Raw genomic sequence first — 23,435 nt, forward strand, 5'->3', positions numbered from 1 at the left:
ACACACACACAATTTTGTAATATGCATATAAACATAGATTACATGTTTATATCTTGCTAACTTTTTTGCCCCGGATCCCAAATATAATTTCCCAAGTCAGGGAAAACCAATTATCAATTACAGCCTGTTTCTATAGGAAAATTTTCTTAAATTCCAAATAACACACAAATAAAATTGCAAACATGATCCATTTATGACTCAGTAAGTACTCTGACATTCAGCCAGGGTTCTAAAATTGGAAAATGACTGAATTTCCTGAACCTAACAAATAATCTAACAACAAAAAAGAATAAAACGAGTCATAAAAGGTATAGATGAGGACTGTTTTTAGAAAATGTAAATAATGAAAAATCATTTTATATGAAATGACATTAAAAGCTTAATTATACTTTTGTAATCAAATCTGTCTTAATACAAAAATTAAAAAACCACACTTCATTGTGCATAATCACTATTATTTGCATGATCATAGATTTGACATTCACTTATTCCTTTAACAATGGTTGAATATTTACCTTATACTAGATGACCACTGGCAGAATTGTGACCAATTCTCTTGATGGTTTCCTAGCCTTTTTCTTGCCTTGTCCCCTTTTTATTAACTCTTTAGTGAGTGGAGGGAAAATAATGTGAATTTAATAGCTGCTTCCACTATTTAAAATGTTGTTGTAGATTAGTGAGTGGTTTAGAAGCTTTCAGAAGGAAGTAAAGGAAAAAGTATGCTAGATTCACAGACTTACTGAGACTACCTAGGTTGACAAGAACAAAATGATCTGTCACTTAATCTCTATAAGTCTTATCCTCTATAAGTCTTATCTATAAAATGAGGAAATTGAAAGACAGTTGATATGGATCTTCCAACTTTAAACTTAGATAATTCTATTAGGTACTGTGAACATTTGGCCTATGAAGATTAAGGGGGGCAGGAGATTAAATGCTACTTATTGGGGGAAAAAAAAGTTAGTGACTCATCCTAGCTATTTTTCACAATGTATTATATATACATTAATCGTTTTTTCTTAAGTAAACTCAAATAGTAGAATCACTTGAACGATTCTGAAAATATTATTAGAGAATATTATTATAAGTATGTAGTATCTTGAAAACAAAAAAATATTATAACTGATATAATTTTAATAACTATTATTTATTGAATGCCTACCAACTCATCTCATCATGCAACAATCTGGTAAAATAGGTATTTTTTTATTCCCATTTTACAGGAAGAAACTGAAGGTCATATAAATAATTCATTCACCCAAGGACACTTAGGTAAAATATGGCACAACCTGGGTTTTTGACTCCAAACAAATACTCTTCCCACTGCAACAACATAATGCATTTTCATTCCTACAAATGAGTCTCTTTTATAGTCAAGTTTCAGTCACTAATGGTAACAAGAATAGGAACAACAAGGAGAAAGAAATCCCAAATAAACATAGTATAACAGCTTATGATGTGGATAAATTCAGATAAAGTAAGTTCTGTGCTGGATGAGATTCTTATCAGATAGCTTCTCAGGCACATTCAATGTCTCAAATTTAAGTAATATTCTCAATTCACTGAAGCTTAAACGTTATCTAATCCGTTTTTCCACTCATTACAGAACCTTATACTTTATATTTCATTAATTATAGATCGATCACAAATAGGAGGTATATAGGGGTGCCTGGGTGGCTCAGTCGTTAAGCGTCTGCCTTTGGCTCAGGGCGTGATCCAGGCGTTATGGGATTGAGCCCCGTATCAGGCTCCTCCACTGGGAGCCTGCTTCTTCCTCTCCTACTCCCCCTGCTTGTGTTCCCTCTCTCTCTGGCTGTCTCTCTCTGTCAAATAAATAAATAAATAAAAATCTTAAAAAAAAAAAATAGGAGGTATATAATTTAAAGGAATAATACAGGGAATCTTCTAAGGAAAGGATCCAAAGACTTGCTTCTTCTTCTTTTTTTTTTTTTTTTAACTTTCTATTTTCTCTCATTGAGTTTGCTTAAAAGAAAAATGCACTGAAAATGCAAAAGGCTATTTTAACCCTGGCTACTAGTGCTTTCTTAAGAATGAGGAAAACTTGCTGTAGAAAAGAATAACTGATTTGATTTTTCATTTCCATGTACTTTTTCTGTTCTTAGGTTGAGACAGCAGAACTGCCACACACACATAACAAAATGATCTGAAGAAAATTAAGCAGGACAAGTCCAAGAAAATTTACCAACTAAAAATTTATTCTTGGATAATCAAGAGAAAACTCAGGAAGATTTCTAAGTACTATACAAGATAAAACTGAAAGCAAAAGACATGAAACTAACAGTTATATTATGGCCTACCACAGATAATCAAGTAGCAAGAAACAAAGTTTAAAATAACTATTAAGTTATTAATTGAAATAATTACTGAAGTATAAAGTCAGAAATTACTACTTGGTCTTTTAGTTTTTCAGAAATAGGATCATTTCAAAAAAATCTCATCAATCAAGGAGATTTGTAACTTAACAGGTATAATTTAAACATTAAAATGCAAGTCTAAACTGCCATAACAAATATTGAGGTCATTTATAGAACATTCCAAGCAACCACAATAGAATACACATTCTTTTCAAGTGCACGTGGAACATGCACCAAGATAAGCCATATTCTGAGCCAAAAAACAAGTCTCAATAAATGTAAAATAACTGAAATTGTGAAGAATATATCCTCTGACCACAATAAAATTAGACATCAGTGGCAGAAAAATATCTGGAAAATTCCCAAATATTTGGAAAATAAACAGCACACTTCTAAATGACCCAGAGGTCAAAGAAGAAGCCATAGGGAAATAGGAAAAATTTTGAACTGAATGAAATTCAAAGCAAAATTATATCGGTACAGGTTCAACCAGAGAAATGGAAGCAGTAGAATATGCTGCATATACATACATATATATATATATGTCTATGTCTCCAGTAAAGAATTGGCTTGTTCAGTTGCGGGGTCTAGCTAGTCTGAAATCCAAAAACATGGATCATGCATTTGAGCAAATAGGCCATCAAGAAGGGCAAGCTGGAACTCTCCACAGTACGAGCTAAAGCTGCTCTCCACAGATGGAATTCCTTCTTCAGAGTAGCCTCAGCTCTGTTCCTCAGTCTTTCAAATGATTGAATCAGGCCCCCAGAATAAGTTCGATAATCTGCTTTACTTAAAAGTCACTGATTATGGATTTTAATCACATCTACAGAATACCTTCAAAGCAATACCTATATTAGTGTCTGATTAAACAACTAGAGTCTAGAGCCTAGCCAAGTTGATGGATAAAATTGATTATCATAACAACAACAAAATTGGTGAGATGCAGAGAAAGTGGCGCTTAGAGCTTTAAATGCTTATATTAGAAAAGAAGTCCAAAATCAATTATGTAAAGTTCCAGCATAAGAACCTTAAAAAGAACAGAATGACAGCCACCACCACCACAACAAAAATAGACACGAAAAAGGGGTGAAGAAGCAAATAAAACAAAGTAAGTAGAAAGAAGAAAGTTGGAGAACTACTTGATTTCAAGATGTACTATTATACATCCTGTAAATACCTATCTCCAGGACTTTTAATGACATTTCAGATGTGCCATGTGAAAAATTTGCAGCTCAAACTTCTCCCTGCTTATCACACTCCAGATACAACATTCATAGAAGTCAAGAACTCCCTTTAAGATAGAAGGTAGTCCCATCCTTTCATCTCCCTGCTTATCACACTCCAGATACAACATTCATAGAAGTCAAGAACTCCCTTTAAGATAGAAGGTAGTCCCATCCTTTCATTTTCAAGAAAATAACACCCAAGGTCAAACACCTGTGCTCAAGGACTAGAACCCTGGTTTCCAAAACCCCTTTCCAATGCTCTTCCCATTGCAATATGCTGTCTCCAAGTTTCCTTTCATGTCACTAAAAATCTGGTACACATATGTGCTGTAGTAACCATTGGGAAAAGCTACCACCCACCTATCTGCTCATTTTCTCTTACTTCTTAAGTTTATCCACAGGCTAGCACATGAAGCACTGTTATGTTAATTACAAAAGGGCACATCCTCTGGGGGAACCTTCTAGAAAATAGACACATTTTCTTGGCTGAAAGATTAGAAATATGAACCCATTCCTGGGGCTAATGTGGCCCTCCCCAGTGCACAAGGCTTGGTGTGGAACTCTACCTAAATTCCAGCTCATATTCACATTCCATGGCTAAGTCCTCTGCACAACTTATCTTCAGTAGCCCTGCTTATCAGTCATTCACCATCTTGTCAAATGCAGAAAATCAAGGAATATCATTCCATAAAAATGTTCCATTCATAAACAAGTCAAATATAAAAAACTTTTAAAAAATCTCATCTTAAAATTTTTAAGCTGTATCTTAACTCTTGGCAGACCAAGGTTCTAGTATTGGAAATATTCAAGCAGAACTACACTGTTAAGAGTAGATGGGAAAACTTTATGACCAGTACTTCATTTTAGAAAGTGACATTTTATGTTTGTTTTGTTTAGTAAGATTTGAAGTGTTTTTGTAAGTGCTATATTAAAAATCACATAGAAGGAAAAATACAGCAACATGTTTTCCTAAGCAATAAATGTCATCACTGAATTTTCAGCAAGGACATTTATCTTTCTAAAATAAAATAGTCGCATACACTAGCTAAAGTTAGAATTTTATCTTCTAAATTTGTTTCCTTAAATGAACATGTCCATAATCACATTTGTAGACATGCTATTTTTGTTTTATGAAGTTGTCATTAAGTTTTTATTATAAACAGGATGTTCTCAAAAATAATACTTCCATTTTTAAAATAAACATTCAAAATGAAACAAATGAAATAAAAATAGTCATTAGCAACTTACGTAAAATGCAACAAATTAGCAAACTCATTATCTTAGAATAGAGTATTTTTTTTTTTACCAGCAAAATTACTCCTATCATCTACTTACTCCAGTGTATGGTTTGGCAGTTGGCAGTATAAACCTGCCTGAAAACAAACCTTCAAGAAAACTAATTAACCTCATCGACTCCACATCATTTCACTTGGGATTTCCTATGCATTTAAAGTACTCAGTTTGTGCCATTTTGTACTTTATGTATTGTTTTCTTAAGTAACTTCATGTGCTCTTGTTTTACACAGCATCATTTAGTCAATAATCCCATCTGATGCAGAGTAGATTCTCTGTAGTCTAGAGAGGGATGTGGGAGGGAGGTGGGAGAGCCAGGATGCTTATGAAGGACAGCAACGACTCATTTTCCTTCTAGGTATGCTTGGCTTGTCTCCCCAGATTGTCCCCATGGACTGGGTTCATCTCTTCTACTTCATTGGTATCTATCATGGCCCTTCAATACATACATCTTCTTAAATACTAGTTGTCATACATGGTTAATAACCACTGACAATTACCTGGCATTAAGTTTTCATTTTATTTTGAAATATGGCATGGTTGGAAGGGGCTACCAGAAACTGAGCTGTTCTAAGGCTGTTAAATGAGAAGGTTGGACGTACTTTAAACTCTATAATAACCGGCCATCGATGGCATCATGTTTTAAAAGTAGTTTCATACGTATTATTTCATTTGATAGGATCACAACCCTATTAAGATAGGAAGGGCAGGTATTAATCACATTTTATAGGTGAGGAAACATTCAGAAATGCTGATTTGTTCAGCTTTCATTTAGAGTAAATGATTGTGGAATCAGAATCTAAGCTTTCATAAATTACAGCTGTTATTTAAGTAATGTTAATTATACAAATAAGATTTTTGTCAAAGTGCTAGAAATAAAATTTGTTTTCATCTTGTCACTAGGTAGATTCATTCCCCTCCCTAAACTACCACCTCATTTACTATAGGGATTTCGTGTTCACTTTCAAATTATAAAAACTAAAATAAACATAATTCTCTAATATAGTAATCTCACCAAACCCTCCTACTCATATATCTCCTGTCCAAAAATGTAGAAATCCAGTAGTCACCCAACCTTGAGTCTTTCAAATTGATGTACTCTAGGTGAAAAAGGAGGTTGATCAATGTTTTTTTTTTTTTGTACACTTGAATTAACACATAAATCAAGCAAAATGAGTTATATTTGTACTTTACTATCCTGGAAGGTACCTCATGATCTGGTCCCAACCTATCTTTCCATCTTTATTTCCAACTACATCCTCTCTAGTCACAACAGATTGTTCCTCAAATACACTCTGTACTTTTCTCTGTTTCCTCTACTGGAAATTCCCTTTCCCACCCATTTCCTCTTATTCAAACTCTACCCCTTCTTCAAGGCCTAGTATTAATGCTATCTACTTTGCATACATGCAGACTTCCTGATCCCTAGAGTCAAAATTAATCTCTCCCTCCTCCATGAAGCTACTGTACTTTCTCTGAACCTCTGCTCTATATAGAGTTCATTGTGTACAAGACAGCTACACCGTCTGGCTCAGCTGAGAGCTTTTTGTAGGCAAGGGGAGGATCTTTATCTTTCTATCTACCACATGCATATTGTAGATGTTTGGAAAATTGTTTGCTGAATGCAAGTTTCCTTGAAAACAGATACTGTCTTGGTCGGGGTTTTCATTACATTTTATCTGGACTCAAACTACTAAAGCAGTCTTTTGGTCAGTCTCCTCAACCTCTAGTCTTGGCTCCTTCCAGCTTATTTTCCATGTTACTACCACAATGATCCTCTAAGACAAAAAACTAATGTCACTTTCCAATTTTAAACCTTTTATATTGTTTCCCACCATCTAAAGAACAAAGTCCAGTTTCTAAATATGCCATAAAGGCCCATCTTGATTGGTCGCAGTTTACTCTTCTAATATTTCCTACCATAATTCCAGCAGATGTGCGTCCATGTGTCCATACATTCCCACACGATCAGGATATCAAATTCTCACCAATCCCTTTGCATGTACTGTCTGCATCCTGGCCCCCCATTCTAATATCCCATTCTTTATGCCTCATTTTAGGGGAGGTGTAACATGGCAGTTAAGTCAAATATATCTGTGTTTAAATCCTGGATTGTCCATTGCTTGGAGAGTAATCCTGGGTAAGTTAAACTTTGCAAATACAACTGAAGGAAGATTAGAAAGCCATCTAGCCTCACCATTCTTCCCCTACTCTTTGCAAAACCACTCTGTTCCTATGCTTTGGTGGGCAACTTTGACATTTTGTGTAAAATATAAAACTAAGAGCCAGTATTAGAATCTAAGCTCTAGGTTCCTTGTAGGTAGATGTGATTAGTCAAGTTCCAGACTGAAAAACAGATAAGCTTTAACCTTTGTTTTCTTCTAGCTCCTTATTCACTGTATACTAAAATGTGAAGTAATAATACATACAAATTTTAAATCCTTGCTTACAATAGTGGTCCATCTCAGCAAGGATGTACATATAACATTTTCATATACTGCTTGCTTCATATATCTTTGGTGAAATATCTGTTCAGATCTTTTGTCCAGATCTTTTTAAAGTTGGTTTGTTTTCTTAGAGTTTTCAGAATTCTTTCTGTATTCTGGATACAAGTCTCTTACTAGATATAGAATTTGCACATACTGCTTCCTAGTCTGTGGTTTGTCCTTTCATCCCTTAAAGCATCCTTTGCAGAGCCAAAGTTTTTTTTTTTTTTTTATTTTGAGGAGGTCAAATTTATCAGTGGACTTCATGTGATTTTGTGTCTAAAAACCATTAGCATACCCAAGTTCAAACCCAAGTTCTCCTATGTTTTCTTTTAGAAGCTTAATAGTTTTACTTTTAAGTTCATGATCCATTAGAAGTTAATTTTTATAGAAAGTGTGAGGTAGGTGTCAATGTTCAGTTTTTTGCACACAGACTCTCAATTACTCTAATATCATTTGTTAAAAGATTATCATTTCTCAAACTTTGTACTTTTGTCAAAAATCAGTTGATTATATGTGTGTATACGTGGGTTTATTTCTGGGCTCTGTATTCTCTTCTATTGATCTCTCTTTCCAGTAGCCATCTATTTTTTTCCCTCTGTAAGATTTAACAGGTATGTAATGCTGTAGATTTTTGTAAACAGTATATATTTAAGTATACCTGGTATCATAGCTCCAAATAAGGTTTGCTTTCTGTTCCAAGAATCAGAAACAGAAATGTAACAACAACAAAAAGTAAACTTAAACAGAACCTGACTAATGTGAAACAGAAAAAGAATGCAATAATATTCTAAGGCTATGTAACTGCTCTGCCTCGAAACTGAGTTTTCAACCTTAAAAAGCCCAGATGAGGTGAATCCCTTTGCATAATCTACTTCCATGTCAGATTTATAGCTTTGTAGGGGGGTTAATTGTTGCATTTTATTTTAACCTGGTTTAGGTGCCAGGTCTTCATCTAAAATTCAGCAGCTACAGTGTTTTTAAGAAGACAATTCAAAGATATATACAGTATGAACTTATAAACATTCTTCAAATGCTACTTTAAAAACTTTTAGTAAGAACGAACTGAAATTAATCTTCTCATACATTCCTTTTATGCTTTTTTGTTAGAATAAACAGTATTTCGTCAGTGTTTTATGAAAATTATTTTGAGTTAATAGAAGCACTTATAATTATAAAAGGCTCTCTATTATCTTAAGAGTCCATGAATTAAGGTAATGCAGATATCCTTCCATCTTATGGCCATAGCACCAAAGACCCAAAGTGGTCATGCTGCAGTCCCACCATCTTTAGGTTATAACCCTCCTCTGGAGACCAGGCTCTTAAGTGTTTAATTTTTGTCGCAGGCCATGTTTATGTCCTGTAACAGGTGTTATGTCCCTTTATTGCTCCTTAAAATTGCTGCTATTCACTGGCACAGGTTAGAACCAAAGGGAGTTTCGTTAGAAGAAAGGACTCTCTCTCACTTTGTCTTTCTAGAATAGAGTAACCTTGTCTTCTGCAAACATCTGAGCTTAGCATTGGAAAAGACAGATAAACTAGATCCAGACTTGCTTTTTAACCTATTTACCTTTATTTACCTATGTTCCCAACATACAGGAAAAGGTTAAGTAATATACGTATTTTCCTCACTAATTCATTTACTACAAAAACTATGAGCAAAACCTTCAAATATCTACTAAAATGTAAACACGTTTTGTTCCAAGATTCTTTGCATACTACACAGCATAGGCTAAAACAATAAAACGAAGAAAACATATAATTTTTAAAATGTCACTGGACTACTGATAAATCCCACCTGAGAATATAATAATGAGCATAAAGACAAACAATTAAGGCTGGTGAATAACTCTGTGATGTTACCTTGGCTTTCGATTTCTGGGCCACTGTCCAGCAGCATCAGGATTAGACATTCTTACCTTCTATCGGAAACACTAAATGTACTTCCACAGGTCAGCTATATATCTAGGTGACTGAACAAGTACATACAGACTACAACTAAAACTGAGTCTTATCATATAGCAGCAGGATATAATATACAAGGACTGTAACACTCTAGTCTTTGTATGGGGCCTACATGTTATCTTTTTAAATTCTCTGAAGACAAGCCAAGGGGTTTTCTTTTTAACTCCCTTTAACAAAGACTGCCTTTAAGATTATTTCAAGTTACAGTTAATATTGTGAACAAGTAAGCATATCCAGAAATTTTCTATTAATTTGTAATGATGAATAAGTCTAAAAGTAAATGCTTATCTAAAAGGAAGAAAAACTGGCAGGAAGTCATTATACAATTTTCATAGTTAAGAAAACATTCTTTTTTACAGAATCCAGAAAATCAAATATACAGCAAAGAACTAATCTAACTTTCAGTCTGTTGACTGTGTGCGTGTGTGTAAACTGAAAATACAAGTTATAGAGAAAGTATTTTGTTCGTAAGATCATATGCCAGTTAATACCTGCCTTTGACCATAAGAAAAGTACTTTTCAGTAGGAACAGAAACCTACCCATTATCATATAACAAATTTGAGACTGTTTAAACAAAATAATTCTTTAAAGAAGCAGCTAAATCAACACTATAAATTTTAAAACAGCAGACTACTTGACATGACAAAATTAGCAATTAGCAATATCAGGAAAATGTACTAAGGATCTTTAAAATAAAAGAAAAATTTTAGTGAGAAGAATAATAAATCAAATATGAAATTACATTAAAAATCTAATAAGCCACTGATATACTTCAAAATAATAATGGAAATCTTATTTAAGGGTTAACACTCACACAGGTGCATTTAAATAGTAAACACATTGAAATCAACATGAATACACAATTATACTGAATGAACTAATACACATGGTGTAGCAATATCTAAACAATAAAGACTAAGGAGAGATGAGAGATCAAATATTACTAACATATCAAAGTTGGCAAAAAGGTAGGAAAGAACTGTAATGAATTCTGTGAGATTCCTCTTCAAAGTAGTTTATTACTAAATAGTTCATATTGTGTCTACTTTTAAAAAGACAAGCTTAAATGAAGGCAAAGATTCGATAAGGTGAACAAAATAGAACAAAATCCACACATTTAGATTAATGTTGATGAAATATTATGGCAGTGGTTCTTTAAAAAGTTATAGAACTTATAGAAAACTGATTTTGGCTGGGAGAAGAGACCCTCTTATTTTGTCTCCCTAGAATAGAGTGACCTTGTCTTCTGCAAACATCTGAGCCTAGCTTTGGAAAAGACAGATATCTGGATCCAAACTTAATTTTTTTTTAAAAGATTTTTTTATTTATTTATGTGACAGACAGACAGCGAGAGAGGGAACACAGCAGGGGAGTGGGAGAGGAAGAAGCAGGCTCCCAGCAGAGAAGCCCTATGTGGGGCTTAATCCCAGAATGCCGGGATCACGCCCTGAGCCAAAGGCAGACGCTTAATGACTGCGCTACCCAGGCGCCCCCCAAACTTAATTTTTAACCTCATTTACCTTTATTCCCAACATATAGGAAAAGGCTAAGTAATGTATTTCTATCACTAATTATTTGGCTGCAGAAACTATGAGCCAATCACATCCTAGCACTACTGATGCATTTTTTGTTTGTTTGGTGTTTTGTTTTTTGAAGGGTGTGGATCCTAGCAGATCCATTTTGTAAAAGCCAACCAAATTACAAAAATTTGTCTTGGTTATTTACATATGTACCCCTGATAGGCATGGAGGGAGTTATTTTAAATAGTGTGGTCTGAAAAGACGATGTTTGAGCAAGGAACTGCATGAAGAGAAGGAATGTTACTAAGACTACCTTAGAGAAGAAACTTTCAAGCTGAGGTAACCAAAGTTACCTGAAGGTAACTGAAAAAGGCCTGATATACGAATTAGCTTGGTGTGTCCATGAAACAGCAAGAAGGACAATATGCCACATTTGAAGTGAGCCATGAGAGTAAGGTGGATAACAGCTTGGCCAAAGTATGTAAAAAAGTGAAGGGTGTGAGGACCAGAGCACAGAGTAAAGGGGTTGCCTTTGCCAGAAGCATACCAGTTCAGATGCAGATGGGTACATTGTTGGTGGGAAAATGAGGAATTTCTCTCACTACTTCTGTTTTCATAATAAAATAAGGAGGAAGGTGATCAGCCAAAAGTGAGAAGAGCAGTGAAGATGTTGGGTGTTATTAATTTATATGATTCTCTTCTAGGAACAACACAAAAACCAACTAAAAAAGCTGTTAAAAATAATGAAACAGCTATTCATTTCCTCCTTAGAGAACTTACCCTACTCATAACCCTGGAAGAAATAGCCTTTCTGTATCAGTTAGGTTTAGGTTCTGTTACACTTAATAAAAATCCAAATAATGTGGCTTAAATAATTTGAATGTTATTTTATCCCACATCAAACAACTCCAGATAGGCGATCCGAGCTAGAATTGTGGCTCCATGAGGTCTTAAAAGGACCCAGGCTCTTTCAACCTCTCTATTCCACCAAAGCTAGCCCCTTCTCTCCCTCTTTCCTTCAGAAAAGATTGCCTGAAAGTCTGATTTGCTTCTGTTTCACCTCATTATCCAGATTTTGGTCACAAGGCCTTGCCTTGCTACAAAGGAGTGTGGTGAAATGTCTTTTAATGAGGCAGTCGTAAGTCCAGATAAATATCTGGGTTCTCATTACTAAATAAGAAGGGAAGCGGATGATGGAGGGACAAGCCATTTCTGTCACACCTACATATCTCATGGCTTTCTAAGAGCCCCTCCACCATCACTGTCCTCCCCAATGACATAAGTGGATAGCTAATCCAAGCCAAGCCAGGTAAGATTCTCTCTCTGGAAAGTCAGAGTTTGGGACACAGAAATAAAGTCATTTTACTTCTGAAGGGCTGAACTGCAAGAAACAATAGGCTAGAGCCCTACAGAGAAAACACAAGATTGTAGAAAGTGACAGAACAAATGAACAAAGAAAAGGAGAGTTGAGGCTGCAGAAGGAGAGAAAATACAAGTTTCTGACAATTTCCTTTCCTGTCAGGCTTGTATGCAATTCTTTTATCTGGATTCTGTGCAACTCTTCCATTCCTTTACGTAGAAATCCCTTCAGTTTACTTTATATGTAAAATCCCTTTATGGAAAAATATGAGTTTTTCTGAGTAGGTTTTTATTACCTACAACCAAAGGAACCTTAAGATATCTAATAAGAAAGTTATAATTTAATGTTATGTGCATTTGAAGTGTTTCTGCATCTTCTGTGAAACTTGTAGAAGACAGTCATTTCCACCCCTTGGGGAAAGATAGGTAAGATAGAATTTCCTTTAGAATTTTATACTTTTCAAAAGTATGTGATAATTAGAAAGTGATATCCTTCTTTTTAAAATTCAGATAATGGCAATTAAGTAATGTTTATTATGTCTTTTTTTGTCCTGTCCACCAGGAAAATGATAACTAAATTTATTACACAATCACAGGTATTTACAGCAATTCCTGGTTAAAGCACAAAGCCTGGAGATTACATTACTGTTTTTAAGTATTCACTGCTCCTCCTTAGGAAAGGTTTTTGTTTGTTTGTTTGTTTGTTTGTTTGTTAAAGATTTTTTATTTATTTATTTGACAGAGAGAGACAGCCAGCGAGAGAGGGGACACAAGCAGGGAGAGTGGGAGAGGAAGAAGCAGGCTCCCAGCGGAGGAGCCTGATGCGGGGCTCGATCCCAGAACGCTGGGATCATGCCCTGAGCTGAAGGCAGGCGCTTAACGACTGAGCCACCCAGGCGCCCCCTTAGGAAAGGTTTATACTTCACTATACCAGACTTGGCCACATCACTTGCTCTCACCAATGAAATGGTGAAGTGATGGATGCCATGTCTAAGCAGAAGCTTTAAGAGCTAGCATACGATTCCATAGTCATTTTTTGCCTTCTGCTGTGTCTCTCAGCAAGAGGCTTCTCCTTCATTCTGGGCCCATGAATGTAAGTGATGGGGAGTCTATCCACAGATCTTGCCCAGGATGTAGCCAGAACAAGTGAAGAAACATTAGTTTTAACCCACTGAGATATGGGGATTGTTTGTTACCATAGCATAACCTAACTTAAGCTAATAAAGGAAGCAATTCAGTATGTTTATATGTAGGGCACTGAAGAATATCAGGAAGGACTAAAAGGACGAAAATGTCTGAGGGCAGCACTGGGAACATCTAGAGCTCCTATCCCAATACTTATCACCACCACTCAGCCAAGTTATCTAAGCCAGAAACCTAGGAGTCATCTGGAGTATATCTTTTTCCTTCAGGTCTCCTATATCCAAATCTGTTACCTCCTTATTATCTCTAAATTCATCCCCATAGATACTAGACCCGCATTACCTCTCCCTTGGACTAATGTAATAATCTACTAATGTGTCTTTCTGTTTCAGTCTTCTTCTTCCAATCCATCCCCTACACTCATATAGAATAATGTTTCTAACATGATGTCATACCTTCACTAGAAACATCCCAGTGAGAGTTACACGTCAGCTGGACACATGTGAGCTGGCCTTGGCCAGCCTTTCTCTGGGCTCTGGAGAGGTGTCAGAACACTGCAGATTCAAGGACCAAATTCGCCACTTTCTACACACAAAACACTTACCCTCTTTAAGTCTAGTTTTGCGCACTTTTAAAATGAGAATCATAATATAGACTATACCTTATAGCTTTGTGACGGAGGCTAAATTAGAGAAATAAATTGACTTGGCAAAGTGGTCACACTGTAGAACAAGAATTATTCGTGGAATAACAACAACTGTCTGGCTAGAGCACCTAGGAATACCTCACAGCCCTTAGCTGTTCATACAACTGTCTCCCTTTACTAGACACAAAGCAACTTGTAAAGAAACTCAGACATACTAATCTGAGCTTCCTAGGACCTAGCAGAATGCCTGGTATAAAAGAGGAACTCATTGTGCACAAGCGAAGCCATACCTGAAAGGCAGTAAAATCCCTGAATGGTTAGGGGGGAAAGGATCCAGAGAGAAAACTAAAGAAAGAAAAAATAGAATCACTAATTATAAATCTCCCTCAGGCCCATGTGTAACTTCAAGTGCTTTTAACTTCATGTTAAAACAAAGATCTTTGCATCTTGAGTGGCCTCTTTGTTACGTATTTTATCCAAATTATACTTGCCAATTTATTTTTTTTTTAAGATTTTATTATTTATTTGAAAAAGAGCATGAGAGTGGGGGCAGGGGTAGTGGGGTAAGGACAGGAAGAGGGAAAGAATTTTGGAATAGCGTGGAGCCCGACAGAGGGCTCGATTTCAGGACCCTGAGATCATGACCTGAGCCAAAACCAAGAATCAGACATTTAACCGACTGAGCCACCCAGGCATTCCTATACTTGCAAATTTAATTTATAGGTGAATTCACAAAGTGTAGACAAGGAAAGTAGGAAAGCAATGAATTTGAAAACTCTTCAAAACGACTAGATTTCCAGGGTAGAGAATGTTTTTGGCACATAATCTCAACACTGCATTTCAAATGTACAACTGTATTCTCCAAAAACAACTTATACTTCCAGATCAATGGAATGTAACTCTCAAGGGTAATAGAAATCAACACATTCTAAAGAGATGCAAATACCTCTTCTCCATTTTGACAGGAGACTCTCCCCCACGTGTGCATTTCACTGCTTCCTGTCTGCCATTTGAAATCTAATTGTAAAAACAGTAGGGTTGTCATATTTCTGAAGTATATAACTGAAGTTCAAGGATTTTTTTTCTTGTATTTTGAAGGTGATTCCTTGGATGTGGATTAAGGTTCTCAATGAACTAACTGGGCATTTTAAAAGTGGTTTTTTATTTCAAATAGCCCAAGAAACAGTTTTGGTCAGAATATCCCAAAATCCTTGCCATAAAGACCTAAACAGAAGAAAAACGGAAGCCTGACAGAAATGCCAAATGATAGCATGGTTTACATTATAATTGTTACTATTCGAAAGTTTTAGGTAAAGTAATAGGTAAAGGCGGTAAACTAAACCATCTAGTCTACATTGGGGGATTATACAACACTAACTTAAAGGACTGGACTTCAAGCTAAAATGTTATTTCTTTCCAATAGTGACTCCAAATAATGGTTTATCTTATTAGCATTAGGGTATAACTTTTGAAAATGCTAACATTTAACTGTTTTTGATCTACAAAATGGCAAATTTTACATTCAACTCTTTTTTGGCTTACTATTTTGATCTCTTCCAGAAATATATACTGCCTACTTGACATCCTTTATAATTCACATGCGTGTCTCTTAGAGTACTTGACATACTGAATTGTAATTAATTGTTTATAATCTCACTTTTACACTATACTATGAACATTTGCAGACAGAAATCATTTCTCCTTTATTTTTACGTTCTAAGTCTAGCACTGTGTGGCAACAACAGTAGCATATGTTTGAGAATAGGATGGCTGCTTAGGAAAGAACATATAAAAAATAAAAATCAAGGTCTAGTACAAGTTAGCATGCAAACTTCATTAAAATTAAGACTGCTCCAAAGCTTAGTATCTGCTGATAAACTCGAATATTTCCTGAAAGTACAATATTTGGACCACTACTACTCCATACCAAAGAAATAATAACTAAATTTTCTTTACTCAGAGACCAGTTACCCACTATATAGATCTCACATTTCTCTCTCTTCCTCTTTTTTACCATCTGCTTCAGTACATCTCGGAGAAAAGGAAGCAGAAATGCTCTAAATGGTTAATGTACTCCTTGCTTGTAAATGTTCTCATTGAGAGGAAGAGGGGGACTTCTTACAGATGATGATTCTAATGGTTCATACAGACTTGTTAAAATATCTGTGGATTTCAATCTTTGTTATTATATTATCTTTTAAAATTTGTACTATCATTTAAAAATGCATACTATCTTCTAAATTTTTCTAGAGATATATTTATTTATTTGTCAGCGAGAGAGAGAGAGAGAGAGAGAGAGAGAGCGCGCGCACAAGCAGGGGCAGTGGCAGGCAGAGGGAGAAGCAGGCTCCCTGCTGAGCAGAGAGCCTGATGTGGGGCTCCATCCCAGGAGCCTGAGATCGTGACCTGAGCCGAAGGCAGACACTTAACCGAATAAGCCACCCACGTGTCCCACTAGCTTCTAAATTTTTGAAATTTAAATATTGTACTATCTTTTTGAATCTGTTCTTCCTATGTCTGATCATATTAAGACTAAGACATTTCCCAAGGCTGAGAGAAAGGTTACAAATGTTTCTGAGAGTGCTAGAAATCCTGGGAAGAAAGAAATCTTAGTAACATGTCAAACCCAACAAAGAGACACTTGAGAGACGACAATTGGCAACATCTAATATGGGTGTTCACCCAGGCCTCAGGGAGTATACTCAGGAGGTATTTACAACTACATTTTCCTTGCTTCATAATTTAAAGTTCAATCCAACTCATCAGATCTTTAATCTCAATTTCAATATCCATATCTAAATTCCTGGTGCTATCATAGTAATGATATTTCATATTCAGTCAACTAACACAGGTCATAACTAAAACACAAATTCCACTTAATTTTACCACTTAAGAGAGCTGTTTTCTGAAGAAGGTCAGCTAAATATGATGGATAAACAGAACATAGCTGATCAAACCAGAACCTGTTCAAACACCAAAACTAATACCATTCCAGTTAACCTTGAAACATTTCTATCAAATGTTTGATGATTATAATTTGAGGGTATGTGTTAGTATTTTTTGATTTATATTTCAATTTGATGAAAATAATTTAGAAGTGCAATCACAATACAACTACATTTGATAGAAATTACACAAAGACCGAATTTCCATAATGATTATAATCACCACAACAAACCATTGATTACTATTTGGTTTGCTTGTTACATCTGATTTTACTCTTTGGTTGTTTATTATGAATCAATACACAGATGTTAAAAAATAGCATGAGAGACTATGGACTATGAGAAACAAACTGAGGGCCTCAGAGGGGAGGGGGGTGGGGGAATGGGATAGGCTGGTGATGGGTACTAAGGAGGGCACGTATTGCATGGTGCACTGGGTGTTATACGCAACTAATGAATCATCGAACTTCACATCGGAAACCGGGGATGTACTGTATAGTGACTAACATAATATAATAAAAAATCATTAAAAAAAAAATAGTAGGGCAGACAACTCAGTTTGGTTTATAGGATTAACTTGCAGCAGTTGAGCTCCACCTACAGGCAAAAAAATAATTCTTCACAATCAATTTTAAAATATGATTTTCCAAAAGCCAATCTACAAATAATCCCAAACTTACAATTAACCCTGAGTGCACATTAGAATAACCTGGGGTGCTTGCTTAAACTTATGATCCCATACCACAAATTCTGACTGACTTAGTGTGGGGTCGAGCCTGTCCTCAGGTGATCTGAATGTACAGAAAAGGTTGAAAGACTGATTTAGGTCTTTGGCAGCACCATACCTTTTAAAAACATCAAATATTCTCAAACATCATATTTTATATCTTATACAATTATTTGAGTCCCACTATACTGACCATTTTATGTTTTTCAAAGATAAAAACTAAATTCAGTTGATATAAATGTCTTATCACCATTAGACTGCAAAAATTATCTGAGGCGACAGCACGATTTTTTAAGTCTACTTTTGCATTATTCTGTACCTCAGAAGTAATCAAGGGAGTATGTGTGTGGTGGGGAGTAGAGTTCTTAACCCTGGAGGCACATTAGTATATCTGGGGAGATTTTACAAAGTATTGTTGCCCTAAACTAATATCTGTTGTTAGAAGTTAGAAAAGCAGTTACTCTTGGGAGAGGGGAGAAGTAACCAAAACGGGGCAAGAGGGAGATTTCTGGGTGATGGAATTTTCTGTTTCTTGATCTTGATGATGGGTATATAGGTATATTTGGGTTGTAAAAATTTAGCAAGCTGTATAATTATGATACGTGCACTGTGAAATAGAGCTAAGACAAATATATTCTATATGTATATCATACTTCAATTAAAAGCTAGAAAGTTAAAAAAGAGGATGTGTCCAGGTTTCACTTCAGACCAAATGATTCAGAATCTGTGGAACTGGGGCCTGGCCATCGATATTTCTTTGAATGTTCCCCCATGAATCTACCGGGCAGTTGGGAATGAAATACCATTCCTCTAATGCATCACAAATATATTTATTCATTTATTAATCCACTCATACAAACTTTAAGGACAATCTACTTACTATACTAGACTTGGAGAATGTAAAGATAAAAAGGACACAGGGCACCTGGGTGGCTCAGTAAGTTAAGCATCTGCCTTTGGCTCAGGTCATGATCCTGGGGTCCTGGGATCAAGCCCCCATCTGGTTCCCTGCTCAGTGGGGAGTCTGCTTCTCCCTCTCCCTCTGCCCCTCCCCTGCTCATTCTCGCTCTTAAATAAGTAAAATCTTTTTTTAGAAGAAAAGATAAAGAGGACAAAATCTCTGAAGGAATTTAGTCTAGGCAAGGGATAGACAGGTAAACCAATAAATCCCATGTGATAAATAAAAGCAAGTTACTTACAAGATCTAGAGGTAAAAGTGATTTGTTAAAGAAAGATCAATCATTTTGAGGTTGTTCATTCTTTTATACAAATATTTGGGTACCGATGATGTATGACTATAGAAATACAAACATAAATGGATACAATCTCTGCCTTCAAGAAAGTTATAGTATAAGGGTACACAAGGAAGGAAATAAAGGTGTAAACTAATGTCATACTATCACAGACGTGTAAGAAAGGTGTAATATGTATGCCCCGAGGAGTCAGAGATGGTACTACCAAGTTGCTGACCTTGGAGGTAATAAACTTGAACTAGTTCAGTAACAGGGGGAATAAAAATTAGTATTCTAGAGGAGTGCTTCTCAAAAGTTAGTGTGCATACAGATCAGCTGGAGTTCTTGTTAGAATGCAGATTGAGTCCTCAAGTGTGCGACAGAGCCTGAAACTCAGCATTTCTAAATACTTCCCAAGTGATACTAATGCTATTCGTCTACAGATCACAATTTAAGTAGCAAAGTTCTCGAACAAAATGGTTTCAAGAAACAAGAGATAAAAAATGCCCAAAATTCCACAGCAGACACCAAGAAAAACAAAAATTGCAAAGTAGCCATTAGATTTGTCACTTAGAAGGCCTTCTAACTAGTGAGAGTATTTTCAGTGGAATGATGAGGGAGAAGCTAACTGATAGGTATTTAGAAATAAATGGGAAGTAATAAGGTGGGGACAGAAATAAAATGGAATGGTTTCATTTGTTTCTGCTCTCGAATGCTGGGAGAAATTTAAGTCTATTCGTAAGCTGAAGGAAAGGAACCAGTGAAGAGAGAAAACTAAAGATGGAAAAGAGGATGGAATCACTTTTGGTAGAGAGATTCCTCTCTCTTTGCAGCAGAGAAGGAACTAAGAATTGGTCTCAAAGGGTAGGGAGGGGGAAAGACAAGAATGAGTGGAAGGAGTTACTCCTATTTCACAGAGCAGGAAGCCAGGTGATCTGGTGAGAGACAGTGAGTTCAAGGTCGAAGCTGAGCACTGCGGGGGGGGGGGGGTGTTGGGGGGCGGGAAATGAAGAAGCCCTGGAGGCATAGCTGAGGCTGGACTTGCACATGGCTGTGTGATTCCAGTAGTGAAGGTATAGGCTTAAAGAAGATGGGCTGGATGAGAGAGTGAGACCCACACATGTAGAAAAGGAGGAGGAAAGGGACATAAATCCTAAGAAGTCAGAAGAGGTATAATGAGAGAAAAGAAAGGAGAGAAGGTAGGAAGTGCTTTGGACTTTTTTTCTCTTCAACCCCTAGCCAGTCTTCAACAGCGTTAACAACTGGAGACATTGCTGAGAATACATTATTAGGAAAAGATTCTACTCTGTGTAAATTTGTTGAAAATTATATTGTTAAATACCATCCGCCAGCTTACACATTAAGTACTCAACAAACCTGCTTGTAGATTTAACATCCAAAGTGATAAACTGCTTTAAAAGGGCCCAGATATTTCTTTACCAAGAGAAGCAATACCACAAATTTTCAGTAAAATTATACTCCTTGCCTAAAACGCTGGTAGGCTAGTCTATTCCCTGATCTTACTGCTTGAATCAGAAAATGACGGAAGGATAATGGACTATTTCTAGCACATGCAGATGAAAAGGCTGAATATCCGAACACATAATGATTTCACATGGACATCCTATCTGCTGGCAGCTATACCCAGTATAATTCAGTATAATTCAACTTAGACTGAGTAGTGATACTTCTTTAAATTTAACTATTTTTTTTACCACATTACAATTTTTTAAGTCTCTTAGAGATTTTCTGTTTTTTTTTTTAACATAAAAGTAGCTTGAGACTTAAACTATAATAAAGCTGGTATAACTAATCAAAAGCACTAATATTTTGGAATTTTTTTGCACTCAAATGGTCATGAGACAAGCATGGATATTTGTAGAGAAAGTGAAAAACTATTTTCCCTTTGAAATTTCTCCTCTATCCTGGTTTCCTTATTTTTCTTTTATTTCTCTTTGCAGGCAGGAGAGGTAGCATGGAGGGAGAAAGAAGGATGTGAATATTGAAAAATCTGAGGGGAGAGGGAAACAGTTAAAAATAGATGTTTTGGGGGTGCTGGGTATCTCAGTTGGTTAAGCATCTCCTCTTGATTTTGGCTCAGGTCATGATATCAGGGTCCTGGGATGGAGCCGCAGGTTGGGCACTGTGCTCGGCAGGGAGTCGGCTTGGGATTCTCTCTCTCTCCCCCTCTGCCTCTCTCCCAGCTCCTCTGCACGGTCTCTCTCTCCCTCAAATAAATAAATAAATATTTTTTAAAATAGATGTTTTGTTGTTTTCACTATTTATTAAGGCAAATTTTGCCAAATAAGCTTTATTTAGTTCTTAAAGAATATTCAGCTCTGCTAAATTATAAGCTACACTAATTACAGGGTATACAAGTATTGAAAATTGTATAAAAGCCAATAAGACAGTACAATTGAGGAATTAAGCACTTAAACATAAAAACTATTTGTTTCATCTATTAAAAACTAAAAATGGGGCACCTGGGTGGCTCAGGGTTTTGAGATGGAGCCCCACATCAGGCTCCATGCTCAGCACGGAGTCTGTGTGAGATTCTCTCTCTCCCTCTTCCTCTGCCCCTCCCCCTGCTCATGCATGTGCTCTCTCTCTCTCTCTAAATATAAATAAATCTTTAAAAAAACTGAAAATGTATTTTTTGTCACATTATAAACCTAATCTTTAAAAAATTCATAACTCTTGACTATCAGAAAATGCATGTCTTGAATGAGAGAGAGAAAAAATATATTGATTATATATGTAATCTGATTTAAAGTTACTGAGCTGATGTGATGTATAAGCACTAAAATATTGTCAATAGTGGCCCAAAGGCAATCTGTATTTATTTCTGAATATAAAGCTTATACCATCAGTGGGAATTTCTGGGAATTACTTTTTTGGTTACATAAAGGAAAAAATTGAGGGAGTGAAGCAATGAAAACTTGGAAATGTTTTACATTTTTAATTTTTTTTTTAAAGTTTTTCTATATGAAGTTGAGAAATAGCAGAAAAATAGAATGTTATTTATATGTAGTTACATCTTTCTTATCCCCAAATGTAGGTGATCTAAAGAAAACATTTTAAAATATTTTATTTATTTATTTATTTGAGAGAGAAAGAATGAGCGATGGGAAGGACAGAGGGAGAGGGATAAGGAGAAGCAGACTCCCCACTGAGCAGGGAGCCTGACACAGGCTCGATACCAGGACCCCAAGTTCACGACTCTAGCTGAAGTGAGACACTTAACTGACTGAGCCACCCAGGTGCCCCTAAAACATTTTATAAAGCAATATTACTTAGGGGCGCCTGGGCGGCTTAGTCAGTTAAGCATCTGCCTTCGGCTCAGGTCCTGATCCCAGTATCCTGGGATCAAGCCCCACATCGGGCTTCTTGTTCAGCGGGGAGTCTGCTTCTTGCTCTCACTCTGTGGGCACACACTCTCTCTCTCTGAAATAAATAATAAAAATAAAATCTTTAAAGCAATATTATTTAAAATGTATACCATACAGTTGTAATAACAGAATCACAAGGGAGAGTTTTTCAATTAAATTGAATTTCAGGAGTCACAAAACTCAACAACTCTTTATCATCAGACATTTGGTGAAATTTCTTTTATGATACCACTGAGATTAGGAGAGGTATATAGTATAAATCAGACTTGAAAAGATATTTAAGAATGTTTTCAGACCCACATACTTTCATAACCAATTCTGACAAATTTTACTCACCTAAATCTGAGGACTTCTCTTTTCATTCCATACAATACTCTACTGTTCATATTCATATTAAACAAACACAGCCTGCCACATCTAACTAATATGTTGCTTACCCCACATATAAAAATTTACAGAGGATTTTCAAGAAGAGATTAGAAAGAAATGAAGTAGAATTTGACTCATGGGACCATTGCTGTAAGTACTTTAAAACTGGTCTATTTTAGGCCTCCAAACAGGCTAACACACAAATGGTATACATATCAAACGTTATGAAAATAGTGTTTAAAAAAATGTTGAATAGAGGACTTAATACTAATTTAAAGTGAAGTATAAAAAGACAAACTGACACCTAGAAGCACAGTAATTGACTCACCTGCGGCTAACTGATTTCTTCACTTCTCCTTCTCCAGCTGACTTAACATTTCCACTTGTGTCCTTTTTTAACTTTTTTGCAATTCTTTCTCTCACCAGCTTCTTCTCATCACCATCAATATATTCATCAAGCTCTGCACCTTCATATTCTCCATCCTGTAGAAATTGAAGTGGAGTATTTGCCAGGCATCCCATTTCCCCTTAAATTTCCAGAGATCCATTCCAGACTCTCATCACATTCTAGGCCAGTTTTGGTTTTTGTTTTGTTTTGTCTTGAATCTGTAAGGGCTTGAAGAATCTGGTCCATGTGGGAATACTCCTGGGGTCTGCTCTAGGCCAACTATGTAATTATGGGATACCCAAAGAAGGAGTGTTTGCTCACTGAACCCACAGCGCTTCTGTGCAACACGGGCTGTACTCCCTCCGTATCAC

General features: G+C 36.0%; 1 protein-coding gene across 1 annotated transcript in view; it reads right to left on the bottom strand.

Moving 5' to 3' along the window:
• CWC27 (CWC27 spliceosome associated cyclophilin) overlaps positions 1-23,435 on the bottom strand; it is a 181,721-nt gene that overhangs the window by 127,361 nt on the left and 30,925 nt on the right. The window contains exon 10 of the mRNA XM_045794266.2: positions 23,005-23,159. Within this exon, the coding sequence (XP_045650222.1) occupies positions 23,005-23,159 (155 nt within the window). The remainder of the gene's footprint in view (positions 1-23,004; positions 23,160-23,435) is intronic.

This window comes from Ursus americanus, chromosome 5 (assembly GCF_024610735.1).
Source record: "Ursus americanus isolate L20-20 chromosome 5, mUrsAme1.1.p, whole genome shotgun sequence".
In the NCBI taxonomy this organism is placed as follows: Eukaryota; Metazoa; Chordata; class Mammalia; order Carnivora; family Ursidae; genus Ursus; species Ursus americanus.